General features: G+C 53.0%; 1 protein-coding gene across 1 annotated transcript; it reads left to right on the top strand.

The window, feature by feature from the left end:
• Positions 1–321: 321 nt before the first annotated feature.
• Positions 322–12988, top strand: LOC137543933 (non-lysosomal glucosylceramidase-like). Its single transcript, XM_068264999.1, has 5 exons — positions 322–582; positions 3678–3780; positions 7970–8123; positions 8202–8327; positions 12784–12988. The coding sequence occupies exons 1-5, from the start codon at positions 322–324 to the stop codon at positions 12986–12988; spliced, it is 849 nt and encodes a 282-aa protein (XP_068121100.1).
• The last annotated feature ends 224 nt before the right edge of the window (positions 12989–13212 follow it).

Raw genomic sequence — 13212 nt, 5'->3', positions numbered from 1 at the left:
GGACAGGCAAAGGACACAAGGTTACCAGCAGTGTGACTGATGGTATCAGCTAAGGGACAGGCAGTGGACACAAGGTTACCAGCGGTTTGACTTGTATCAGGTAAGGGACAGGCTAAGGACACAAGGTTACCAACTCTGCCTCTCTTTACAGACCAATGTTAAGGGGAACTTTCTTGTTCCTAGCGCTGAACTCGGATGAATAGCCATTATTTGTTACATTTGCACCTTCTGATGACATCAGTCGGAGGCACAGCGAGTTTCAGCTCCTCAGCCTCTCATTTGCTGTGCTTGTTATCAGTCCATTAAGTTGTATACCCAGCCATGACATTGGTCTTCCAGGACTCCTCCTTGCCGCTGGCTGTCTTTGTGTGGGACGTGGAGAATTGTGGTGATGAGGAGGTGGAAGTCACCATAATGTTCACCATGAGAAATGGGAGCGGCACCAAGACTGACCGAGCCGGGGGCCACTGGAATGAACCATTCTGTCATCAGGGTGGGGAGGAGGAGACGACATCTGGTGTCCTTCTACATCATTGCACTGCCATCAACCCCTTCACCCTGGGGATTGCTGTACGCCACACGGTAAGAAGAGAGGTGTATAACCGCCACCCTGTAGGGGGTGAATAACGGTCACACTGTAGGGGGGTGTATAACGGTCACACTGTAGGGGGTGTATAACAGTCACTCTGTAGGGGGTGTATAACCGCCACCCTGTAGGGGGTGAATAACGGTCACACTGTAGGGGGGTGTATACCAGTCACACTGTAGGGGGTGTATAACGGTCACACTGTAGGGGGTGTATAACGGTCACACTGTAGGGGGTGTATAACGGTCACACTGTAGGAGGGTGTATAACGGTCACACTGTAGGGGGTGTATAACGGTCACACTGTAGGGGGGTGTATAACGGTCACACTGTAGGGGGGTGTATAACGGTCACACTGTAGGGGGTGTATAACGGTCACACTGTAGGGGGTGTATAACGGTCACACTGTAGGAGGGTGTATAACGGTCACACTGTAGGGGGTGTATAACGGTCACACTGTAGGGGGGTGTATAACGGTCACACTGTAGGGGGGTGTATAACGGTCACACTGTAGGGGGGTGTATAACGGTCACACTGTAGGGGGTGTAAAACGGTCACACTGTAGGGGGTGTATAACGGTCACACTGTAGGGGGTGTATAACGGTCACACTGTAGGGGGGTGTATAACGGTCACACTGTAGGGGGGTGTATAACGGTCACACTGTAGGGGGGTGTATAACGGTCACACTGTAGGGGGGTGTATAACGGTCACACTGTAGGGGGGTGTATAACAGTCACACTGTAGGAGGGTGTATAACGGTCACACTGTAGGGGGTGTATAACGGTCACTCTGTAGGGGGTGTATAACGGTCACACTGTAGGAGGGTGTATAACGGTCACACTGTAGGGGGTGTATAACGGTCACACTGTAGGGGGTGTATAACGGTCACACTGTAGGGGGGTGTATAACGGTCACTCTGTAGGGGGTGTATAACGGTCACACTGTAGGAGGGTGTATAACGGTCACACTGTAGGAGGGTGTATAACGGTCACACTGTAGGAGGGTGTATAACGGTCACACTGTAGGGGGTGTATAACAGTCACACTGTAGGGGGTGTATAACGGTCACACTGTAGGGGGGTGTATAACCGCCACCCTGTAGGGGGTGTATAACAGTCACTCTGTAGGGGGTGTATAACGGTCACTCTGTAGGGGGTATATAACGGTCACTCTGTAGGGGGTGTATAACGGTCACACTGTAGGTGGTGTATAACGGTCACTCTGTAGGGGGTGTATAACCGCCACCCTGTAGGGGGTGTATAACAGTCACACTGTAGGGGGTGAATAACAGTCACACTGTAGGGGGTGTATGACTGTCACACTGTAGGGGGTGTATAACGGTCACACTGTAGGGGGGTGTATAACCGCCACCCTGTAGGGGGTGTATAACGGTCACACTGTAGGGGGTGTATAACGGTCACACTGTAGGGGGTGTATAACGGTCACACTGTAGGGGGGTGTATAACGGTCACACTGTAGGGGGGTGTATAACGGTCACACTGTAGGGGGGTGTATAACGGTCACACTGTAGGGGGGTGTATAACGGTCACACTGTAGGGGGGTGTATAACGATCACACTGTAGGGGGGTGTATAACGGTCACACTGTAGGGGGTGTATAACGGTCACACTGTAGGGGGTGTATAACGGTCACACTGTAGGGGGTGTATAACGGTCACACTGTAGGGGGGTATAACGGTCACACTGTAGGGGGTGTATAACGGTCACACTGTAGGGGGGTGTATAACGGTCACTCTGTAGGGGGTGTATAACGGTCACACTGTAGGGGGTGTATAACGGTCACACTGTAGGGGGGTGTATAACGGTCACACTGTAGGGGGTGTATAACGGTCACTCTGTAGGGGGGTGTATAACGGTCACACTGTAGGGGGGTGTATAACGGTCACACTGTAGGGGGGTGTATAACGGTCACACTGTAGGGGGTGTATAACGGTCACACTGTAGGGGGTGTATAACGGTCACACTGTAGGGGGTGTATAACGGTCACACTGTAGGGGGTGTATAACGGTCACACTGTAGGGGGTGTATAACGGTCACACTGTAGGGGGTGTATAACGGTCACACTGTAGGGGGTGTATAACGGTCACACTGTAGGAGGTGTATAACGGTCACACTGTAGGGGGGTGTATAACGGTCACACTGTAGGGGGGTGTATAACGGTCACACTGTAGGGGGGTGTATAACGGTCACACTGTAGGGGGGGTATAACGTCACACTGTAGGGGGTGTATAACGGTCACACTGTAGGGGGTGTATAACGGTCACACTGTAGGAGGTGTATAACGGTCACACTGTAGGGGGTGTATAACGGTCACCCTGTAGGGGGTGAATAACGGCCACCCTGTAGGGGGTGAATAACGGTCACACTGTACTGTAGGGGGTGTATAACGGTCACACTGTAGGGGGGTGTATAACGGTCACACTGTAGGGGGGTGTATAACGGTCACACTGTAGGGGGTGTATAACGGTCACTCTGTAGGGGGGTGTATAACGGTCACACTGTAGGGGGTGTATAACGGTCACTCTGTAGGGGGGTGTATAACGGTCACACTGTAGGGGGGTGTATAACGGTCACACTGTAGGGGGGTGTATAACGGTCACACTGTAGGGGGGTGTATAACGGTCACACTGTAGGGGGTGTATAACGGTCACACTGTAGGAGGTGTATAACGGTCACACTGTAGGGGGGTGTATAACGGTCACACTGTAGGGGGGTGTATAACGGTCACACTGTAGGGGGTGTATAACGGTCACACTGTAGGGGGTGTATAACGGTCACACTGTAGGGGGTGTATAACGGTCACACTGTAGGGGGTGTATAACGGTCACACTGTAGGGGGTGTATAACGGTCACACTGTAGGGGGTGTATAACGGTCACACTGTAGGAGGTGTATAACGGTCACACTGTAGGGGGTGTATAACGGTCACCCTGTAGGGGGTGAATAACGGCCACCCTGTAGGGGGTGAATAACGGTCACACTGTAGGGGGTGTATAACGGTCACACTGTAGGGGGTGTATAACGGTCACACTGTAGGGGGTGTATAACGGTCACCATTGTTGTTTCGCCATCAGCCAGGAAGTCGCGCTTCTCACTGTACGGAGTTTGACCCCTGTGGGATGGGACAGGAGATCTGGAGAGACTTGCTGGAGGACGGACATCTGGATTCCAAGCCAGGTAATTGTCCACATCAATACGTGTGACAGAACGCAGGGTACAGGAGGAGGGAAGAGGACCTGTCCCATCAGGCTTACAATCTAAGAGGAGGGGGAACACATGATACAGTAGGAGGGAAGAGGACCTGTCCCATCAGGCTTACAGTCTAAGAGGTGAGAGGGCACAGGATACAGGAGGAGGAAAGAGGACCTGTCCCATCAGGCTTACAATCTAAGAGGTGAGGAGACACAGGATACAGGAGGAGGGAAGAGGACCTGTCCCATCAGGCTTACAATGTAAGAGGTGGGGACACAGGATACAAGAGGAGGGAAGAGGACCTGTCCCATCAGGCTTACAATATAAGAGGTGAGGAGACACAGGATACATGAGGAGGGAAGAGGACCTGTCCCATCAGGCTTACAATCTAAGAGGTAAGAGGACACAGGATACAGTAGGAGGGAAGAGGACCTGTCCCATCAGGCTTACAATCTAAGAGGTGAGGGGACACAGGATACAGTAGGAGGGAAGAGGACCTGTCCCATCAGGCTTACAATCTAAGTGGTAAGGGAACACAGAATACAGTAGGAGGGAAGAGGACCTGTCCCATCAGGCTTACAATCTAAGAGTTGAGGGGACACAGGATACAGTAGCAGGGAAGAGAACCTGTCCCATCAGGCTTACAATCTAAGAGGTGAGGGGACACAGGATACAGTAGGAGGAAAGAGGACCTGTCCCATCAGGCTTACAATCTAAGAGGAGAGGGGACACAGGATACAGTAAGAAGGAAGAGGACCTGTCCCATCAGGCTTACAATATAAGAGAGGAGGGAAGAGGACCTGTCCCATCCCGCTTACAATCTAAGAGGTGAGGGAACACAGAATACAGTAGGAGGGAAGAGGACCTGTCCCATTAGGCTTACAATCTAAGAGGTGAGGGGACACAGGATACAGTAGGAACGAAGAGGACCTGTCCCATCACGCTTACAATATAAGAGGTGAGCGAACACAGGATACAGGAGGAGGGAAGAGGACCTGTCCCATCAGGCTTACAATCTAAGAGGTGAGGGAACACAGGATACAGTAGGAGGGAAGAGGACCTGTCCCATCAGGCTTACAATATAAGAGGTGAGGGAACACAGGATACAGGAGGAGGGAAGAGGACCTGTCCCATCAGGCTTACAATCTAAGAGGTAAGGGGACACAGGATACAGTAGGAGGGAAGAGGACCTGTCCCATCAGGCTTACAATCTAAGAGGTGGGAAACACAGGATACAATAGGAGGAATGAGGACCTGTCCCATCAGGCTTACAATCTAAGAGGTGAGGGAACACAGGATACAGTAGGAGGGAAGAGGACCTGTCCCATCAGGCTTACAACCTAAGAGGTGAGGGAACACAGAATACAGGAGGAGGGAAGAGGACCTGTCCCATCAGGCTTACAATCTAAGAGGTGAGGGGACACAGGGTACAGGAGGAGGGAAGAGGACCTGTCCCATCAGGCTTACAATCTAAGAGGTGAGGGAACACAGGATACAGGAGGAGGGAAGAGGACCTGTCCCATCAGGCTTACAATATAAGAGGTGAGGAGACACAGGATACAGGAGGAGGGAAGAGGACCTGTCCCATCAGGCTTACAATCTAAGAGGTGAGAGGGCACCGGATACAGGAGGAGGGAAGAGGACCTGTCCCATCAGGCTTACAATCTAAGAGGTGAGGGGACACAGGATACAGTAGCAGGGAAGAGGACCTGTCCCATCAGGCTTACAATCTAAGAGGTGAGGGGACACAGGATACAGTAAGAAGGAAGAGGACCTGTCCCATCAGGGTTACAATATAAGAGGTGAGGGAACACAGGATACAGGAGGAGGGAAGAGGACCTGTCCCATCCCGCTTACAATCTAAGCGGTGAGGGAACACAGAATACAGTAGGAGGGAAGAGGACCTGTCCCATTAGGCTTACAATCTAAGAGGTGAGGGGACACAGGATACAGTAGGAACGAAGAGGACCTGTCCCATCACGCTTACAATATAAAAGGTGAGCGAACACAGGATACAGGAGGAGGGAAGAGGACCTGTCCCATCAGGCTTACAATCTAAGAGGTGAGGGAACACAGGATACAGTAGGAGGGAAGAGGACCTGTCCCATCAGGCTTACAATATAAGAGGTGAGGGAACACAGGATACAGGAGGAGGGAAGAGGACCTGTCCCATCAGGCTTACAATATAAGAGGTGAGGGAACACAGGATACAGTAGGAGGGAAGAGGACCTGTCCCATCAGGCTTACAATCTAAGAGGTGAGGGGACACAGGGTACAGGAGGAGGGAAGAGGACCTGTCCCATCAGGCTTACAATCTAAGAGGTGAGGGAACACAGGATACAGTAGGAGGGAAGAGGACCTGTCCCATCAGGCTTACAATCTAAGAGGTGAGGGAACACAGAATACAGGAGGAGGGAAGAGGACCTGTCCCATCAGGCTTACAATCTAAGAGGTGAGGGGACACAGGGTACAGGAGGAGGGAAGAGGACCTGTCCCATCAGGCTTACAATCTAAGAGGTGAGAGGGCACAGGATACAGGAGGAGGGAAGAGGACCTGTCCCATCAGGCTTACAATATAAGAGGTGAGGAGACACAGGATACAGGAGGAGGGAAGTGGACCTGTCCCATCAGGCTTACAATCTAAGAGGTGAGAGGGCACAGGATACAGGAGGAGGGAAGAGGACCTGTCCCATCAGGCTTACAATCTAAGAGGTGAGGGGACACAGGATACAGTAGCAGGGAAGAGGACCTGTCCCATCAGGCTTACAATCTAAGAGGTGAGGGGACACAGGATACAGTAGCAGGGAAGAGGACCTGTCCCATCAGGCTTACAATCTAAGAGGTGAGGGGACATAGGATACAGTAAGATGGAAGAGGACCTGTCCCATCAGGCTTACAATATAAGAGGTGAGGGAACACAGAATACAGTAGGAGGGAAGAGGACCTGTCCCATTAGGCTTACAATCTAAGAGGTGAGGGGACACAGGATACCGTAGGAACGAAGAGGACCTGTCCCATCAGGCTTACAATATAAGAGGTGAGGGAACACAGGATACAGGAGGAGGGAAGAGGACCTGTCCCATCAGGCTTACAATCTAAGAGGTGGGAAACACAGGATACAGTAGGAGGAATGAGGACCTGTCCCATCAGGGTTACAATCTAAGAGGTGAGGGAACACAGGATACAGTAGGAGGGAAGAGGACCTGTCCCATCAGGCTTACAATCTAAGAGGTGAGGGAACACAGAATACAGGAGGAGGGAAGAGGACCTGTCCCATCCTGCTTACAATCTAAGAGGTGAGGGAACACAGGACACAGGAGGAGAGAAGAGGACCTGTCCCATCAGGCTTACAATGTAAGAGGTGAGGGAACACAGGATACAGGAGGAGGGAAGAGGACCTGTCCCATCAGGCTTACAATCTAAGAGGTGAGGGAACACAGGAAACAGGAGGAGGGAAGAGAACCTGTCCCATTAGGCTTACAATCTAAGAGGTGTGGGGACACATGATACAGTAGGAGGGAAGAGGACCTGTCCCATCAGGCTTACAATCTAAGAGGTGAGGAGACACAGGATACAGAAGGAGGGAAGAGGACCTGTCCCATCAGGCTTACAATCTAAGAGGTGGGGAACACAGGATACAGTAGGAGGGAAGAGGACCTGTCCCATCAGGCTTACAATCTAAGAGGTGAGGGAACACAGGATACAGGAGGAGGGAAGAGAACCTGTCCCATCAGGCTTACAAACTAAGGGGTGAGGGAACACAAGATACAGTAGGAGGGAGAGGACCTGTCCCATCAGGCTTACAATCTAAGAGGTGAGGGGACACAGGATACAGTAGGAGGGAAGAGGACCTGTCCCATCAGGCTTACAATCTAAGAGGTGAGGGGAACACAGGATACAAGAGGAGGGAAGAGGACCTGTCCCATCAGGCTTACAATCAAAGAGGTGAGGGAACACAGGATACAGTAGCAGGGAAGAGGACCTGTCCCATCAGGCTTACAATCTAAGAGGTGAGGGAGCACAGGACTGTGTTTGTGATGTATTGACCCCCAGTTATGCAGTGTATGGGGTGCTATGCCGTTACATGATGTAGCACCTGTACAGATTAGTAATCGCTGCTGTTCTTTTACACGTTGTTATCTCTAGACTAGTGATGATGTTGTGTCACCTGCAGGTCGGAGTTCCCCCACAGGGAAGGGCAGGAAGGTGGCGGCAGCGGTGGCAGCAGGGGGCGCAGTGCCAGCTGGAGGTAGACGAGGTCTGGAGTTCTCGCTGTGTTGGGATATGCCCCGGGTACGCTTTGGCTCTAAGCAGAGGGAGTACTGCAGGTATGCTGCACTGTGACACTTTGTGACAGGTACTCATTGCCGGAGATTGCTCTACATACATCTCTCCTGTGTCTGCAGGCGATACACACGCTTCTTCGGCAGTCAGGAGGATGCAGCGGTAGCTCTGTGTCATTATGGTTTATCTCACTATGAAGAATGGGAACGCATGATCGAGGCCTGGCAGGACCCCATCCTCACCAACACGTATGTACTGACCTGGCAGGATCCCATCCTCACCAACACGTATGTACTGACCTGGCAGGATCCCATCCTCACCAACACGTATGTACTGACCTTGCAGGACCCCATCCTCACTAACACGTATGTACTGACCCGGCAGGACCCCATCCTCACTAACACGTATGTACTGACCCGGCAGGACCCCATCCTCACCAACACGTATGTACTGACCTGGCAGGATCCCATCCTCACCAACACGTATGTACTGACCCGGCAGGACCCCATCCTCACCAACACGTATGTACTGACCTGGCAGGATCCCATCCTCACCAACACGTATGTACTGACCCGGCAGGACCCCATCCTCACCAACACGTATGTACTGACCCGGCAGGACCCCATCCTCACTAACACGTATGTACTGACCCGGCAGGACCCCATCCTCACCAACACGTATGTACTGACCTGGCAGGACCCCATCCTCACCAACACGTATGTACTGACCCAGCAGGACCCCATCCTCACCAACACGTATGTACTGACCTGGCAGGACCCCATCCTCACCAACACGTATGTGCTGACCTGGCAGGACCCCATCCTCACCAACACGTATGTACTGACCTGGCAGGGCCCCTCCTCACCAACACGTATGTACTGACCTGGCAGGACCCCATCCTCACCAACACGTATGTACTGACCCGGCAGGACCCTATCCTCACCAACACATATGTACTGACCCGGCAGGACCCCATCCTCACCAACACGTATGTACTGACCCGGCAGGACCCCATCCTCACCAACACGTATGTACAGACCTAGCAGGACCCCATACTCACCAACACGTATGTACTGACCTTGCAGGACCCCATCCTCACCAGCACGTATGTACTGACCTGGCAGGACCCCATCCTCACCAACACACATTAGTACTGACCTGGCAGGACCCCATCCTCGCCAACACGTATGTACTGACCTGGCAGGACCCCATCCTCACCAACACGTATGTACTGACCTGGCAGGACCGCATCCTCACCAACACGCATGTACTGACCTGGCAGGACCCCATCCTCACCAACACGTATGTACTGACCTGGCAGGACCCCATCCTCACCAACACGTATGTACTGACCTGGCAGGACCCCATCCTCACCAACACGTATGTACTGACCTGGCAGGACCCCATCCTCACCAACACGTATGTACTGACCTGGCAGGACCCCATCCTCACCAACACGTATGTACTGACCCGGCAGGACCCCATCCTCACCAACACATAAGTACTGACCTGGCAGGACCCCATCCTCACCAACACGTATGTACTGACCTGGCAGGACCCCATCCTCACCAACACGTAGGTACTGACCTGGCAGGATTGCATCCTCACCAACACGTATGTACTGACCTGGCAGGACCCCATCCTCACCAACACGTATGTACTGACCTGGCAGGACCCCATCCTCACCAACACGTATGTACTGACCTGGCAGGATTGCATCCTCACCAACACGTATGTACTGACCTGGCAGGACCCCATCCTCACCAACACGTATGTACTGACCTGGCAGGACCCCATCCTCACCAACACGTATGTAGTGACCTGGCAGGACCCCATCCTCACCAACACGTATGTACTGACCTGGCAGGACCCCATCCTCACCAACACGTATGTACTGACCCGGCAGGGCCCCTCCTCACCAACACGTATGTACTGACCTGGCAGGACCCCATCCTCACCAACACGTATGTACTGACCTGGCAGGACCCCATCCTCACCAACACGTATGTACTGACCCGGCAGGACCCCATCCTCACCAACACGTATGTACTGACCTGGCAGGACCCCATCCTCACCAACACGTATGTACTGACCTGGCAGGACCCCATCCTCACAAACACGTTAGTACTGACCTGGCAGGACACCATCCTCACTAACACGTATGTACTGACCTGGCAGGACCCCATCCTCACTAACACGTATGTACTGACCTGGCAGGACCCCATCCTCACCAACACGTATGTACTGACCTGGCAGGACCCGATCCTCACCAACACGTATGTACTGACCTGGCAGGACCCCATCCTCACCAACACATATGTACTGACCTGGCAGGATTGCATCCTCACCAACACATATGTACTGACCTGGCAGGACCCCATCCTCACCAACACGTATGTACTGACCTGGCAGGACCCCATCCTCACCAACACGTATGTACTGACCTGGCAGGACCGCATCCTCACCAACACGTATGTACTGACCTGGCAGGACCCCATCCTCACCAACACATATGTACTGACCTGGCAGGAACCCATCCTCACCAACACGTATGTACTGACCTGGCAGGACCCCATCCTCACTAACACGTATGTACTGACCTGGCAGGACCCCATCCTCACCAACACGTATGTACTGACCTGGCAGGACCCCATCCTCACCAACACGTATGTACTGACCTGGCAGGATTGCATCCTCACCAACACGTATGTACTGACCTGGCAGGACCCCATCCTCACCAACACGTATGTACTGACCTGGCAGGACCCCATCCTCACCAACACGTATGTAGTGACCTGGCAGGACCCCATCCTCACCAACACGTATGTACTGACCTGGCAGGACCGCATCCTCACCAACACGTATGTACTGACCTGGCAGGACCCCATCCTCACCAACACGTATGTACTGGCCTGGCAGGACCCCATCCTCACCAACACGTATGTACTGACCTGGCAGGACCCCATCCTCACCAACACATATGTACTGACCTGGCAGGACCGCATCCTCACCAACACATATGTACTGACCTGGCAGGACCGCATCCTCACCAACACGTATGTACTGGCCTGGCAGGACCCCATCCTCACCAACACGTATGTACTGACCTGGCAGGACCCCATCCTCACCAACACATATGTACTGACCTGGCAGGACCGCATCCTCACCAACACGTATGTACTGGCCTGGCAGGACCCCATCCTCACCAACACGTATGTACTGACCTGGCAGGACCCCATCCTCACCAACACATATGTACTGACCTGGCAGGACCGCATCCTCACCAACACGTATGTACTGACCTGGCAGGATTGCATCCTCACCAACACATATGTACTGACCTGGCAGGACCGCATCCTCACCAACACGTATGTACTGACCTTGCTGCCTCAGGTATGCCCCACCCCTCTGACCTAGCTTCCTCAGGTGTGTATAGAGGGTCTTCTGTCTCCACCATTCTGTGTATAGAGGGGGGGTCTTCTGTCTTCACCAATACAAGATGAATATGGATTGGTTGTGTGAGCATTGTTAGGTGTAGGATATATTTACTCTCTGCTGCAGTTGGATTATAGGGGGTATTTCATGTTGTGTATATAGCTCTTGTGTTCTCTACACAGAGGGTAGGTGGTCTGATTACCCCATTATATTGTGTATAGAGGACACAGGTCTTCAGCTCCACCATTCTGTGTATAGAGTATTGGGGGATTGTATGGCAGGTGGAGATCAGGGCGCCAGCACTGTGTACTGATGGGGGGACTTGGTGTTGTGTCAGGAGACTAGAGGCAGTGGTCAAGCACTCTTTCTTATATTTCAAGAGAGGAGTGGTTAGTCCAAGTTCTGTATCATAGTAGGAGCAGTGGGTGGTCCCTGGGGTCTCTATAAGAGAGGGGTAGTGGTTGCTCCTTGGAGTCTGTATAACGGAAGGGGCAGTGGGTGGTCTTTGGGGGTCTGTATAATGGGAAAGGCAGTGGAAGGTCCTTTGGGTCTGTATAATGGGAGGGGCAGTGGGGCAGTCCCTTGGGGGACTGTATTAAAGGAGGGGAAGTGGGCGGTCCTTTGGGTCTGTATAATGGGAGAGGCAGTGGGCGGTCCCTGGGGTCTGTATAATGGGAGGGGCAGTGGGGCCATCCCTGGGGGACTGTATAATGGGAGGGGCAGTGGTCGGTCCCTGGGGTCTGTATAATACGATGGGCAGTGGGCCATCCCTCGGGTCTGTATACTGGGAGAGGCAGTGGGCGATCCCTGGGTTTCTGTATAATGGTAGGGGCAGTGGGTGGTCCCTGGTGTCTATAATGGGAGGGGCAGTGGTCGGTCCCTGGAGCCTGTATAATGGGAGGGGCAGTGGGCGGTCCTTGGATTCTGTATAATGGGAGGGGCAGTGGGTGGTCCCTGGTGTCTATAATGGGAGGGGCAGTGGTCGGTCCCTGGAGCCTGTATAATGGGAGGGGCAGTGGGCGGTCCTTGGATTCTGTATAATGGGAGGGTCAGTGGGCGGTCCCTGGGCTCTGTATAATGGTAGGGGCAGTGGGTGGTCCCTGGTGTCTATAATGGGAGGGGCAGTGGTCGGTCCCTAGAGTCTGTATAATGGGAGGGGCAGTGGGCGGTCCCTGGATTCTGTATAATGGGAGGGGCAGTGGGCGGTCCCTGGGGTCTGTACATAGGTCAGGAAGGTAGTCATCTCTTATTGCTCTGTTCTCTCTTCAGATTACTCCCTACGTGGTACAAGTCCGCTCTCTTTAATGAGCTGTATTTCATGGCGGATGGCGGCACGGTGTGGTTGGAAGTCTCGGACGACGCCTGCAGCAGTGACTGTCTTCTGCAGATTGGCCAGAAAGAGTTGCCAGGAATGAAAAGTCTTCTACAGGAATATGGCCGCTTTGCCTACCTAGGAAGGTTCTTACTTGCTTAATTATATAACTCATCACCACATCCTCCTCTCCTGTCCTCCTTCCTCCCCCATTAACCATTCCTTGCCTGCCTCCTGCCTAGACCTCATCCGGATCCCTGGCCATTCCTTGTCTGTCTCTTGCCTAGTCGTCATCCTGATCCTGGCCATTCCTTGTCTCCCTCCTGCCTAGACCTTATCCTGATCCCTGGCCATTCCTTGTCTGCCTCTTGACTAGAGCTCATCCT

Source organism: Hyperolius riggenbachi, unplaced genomic scaffold (assembly GCF_040937935.1).
Source record: "Hyperolius riggenbachi isolate aHypRig1 unplaced genomic scaffold, aHypRig1.pri scaffold_536, whole genome shotgun sequence".
In the NCBI taxonomy this organism is placed as follows: Eukaryota; Metazoa; Chordata; class Amphibia; order Anura; family Hyperoliidae; genus Hyperolius; species Hyperolius riggenbachi.
Note: the sequence above shows the minus strand (reverse complement) of the source record. Positions and strands in the feature narration are given on the sequence as shown.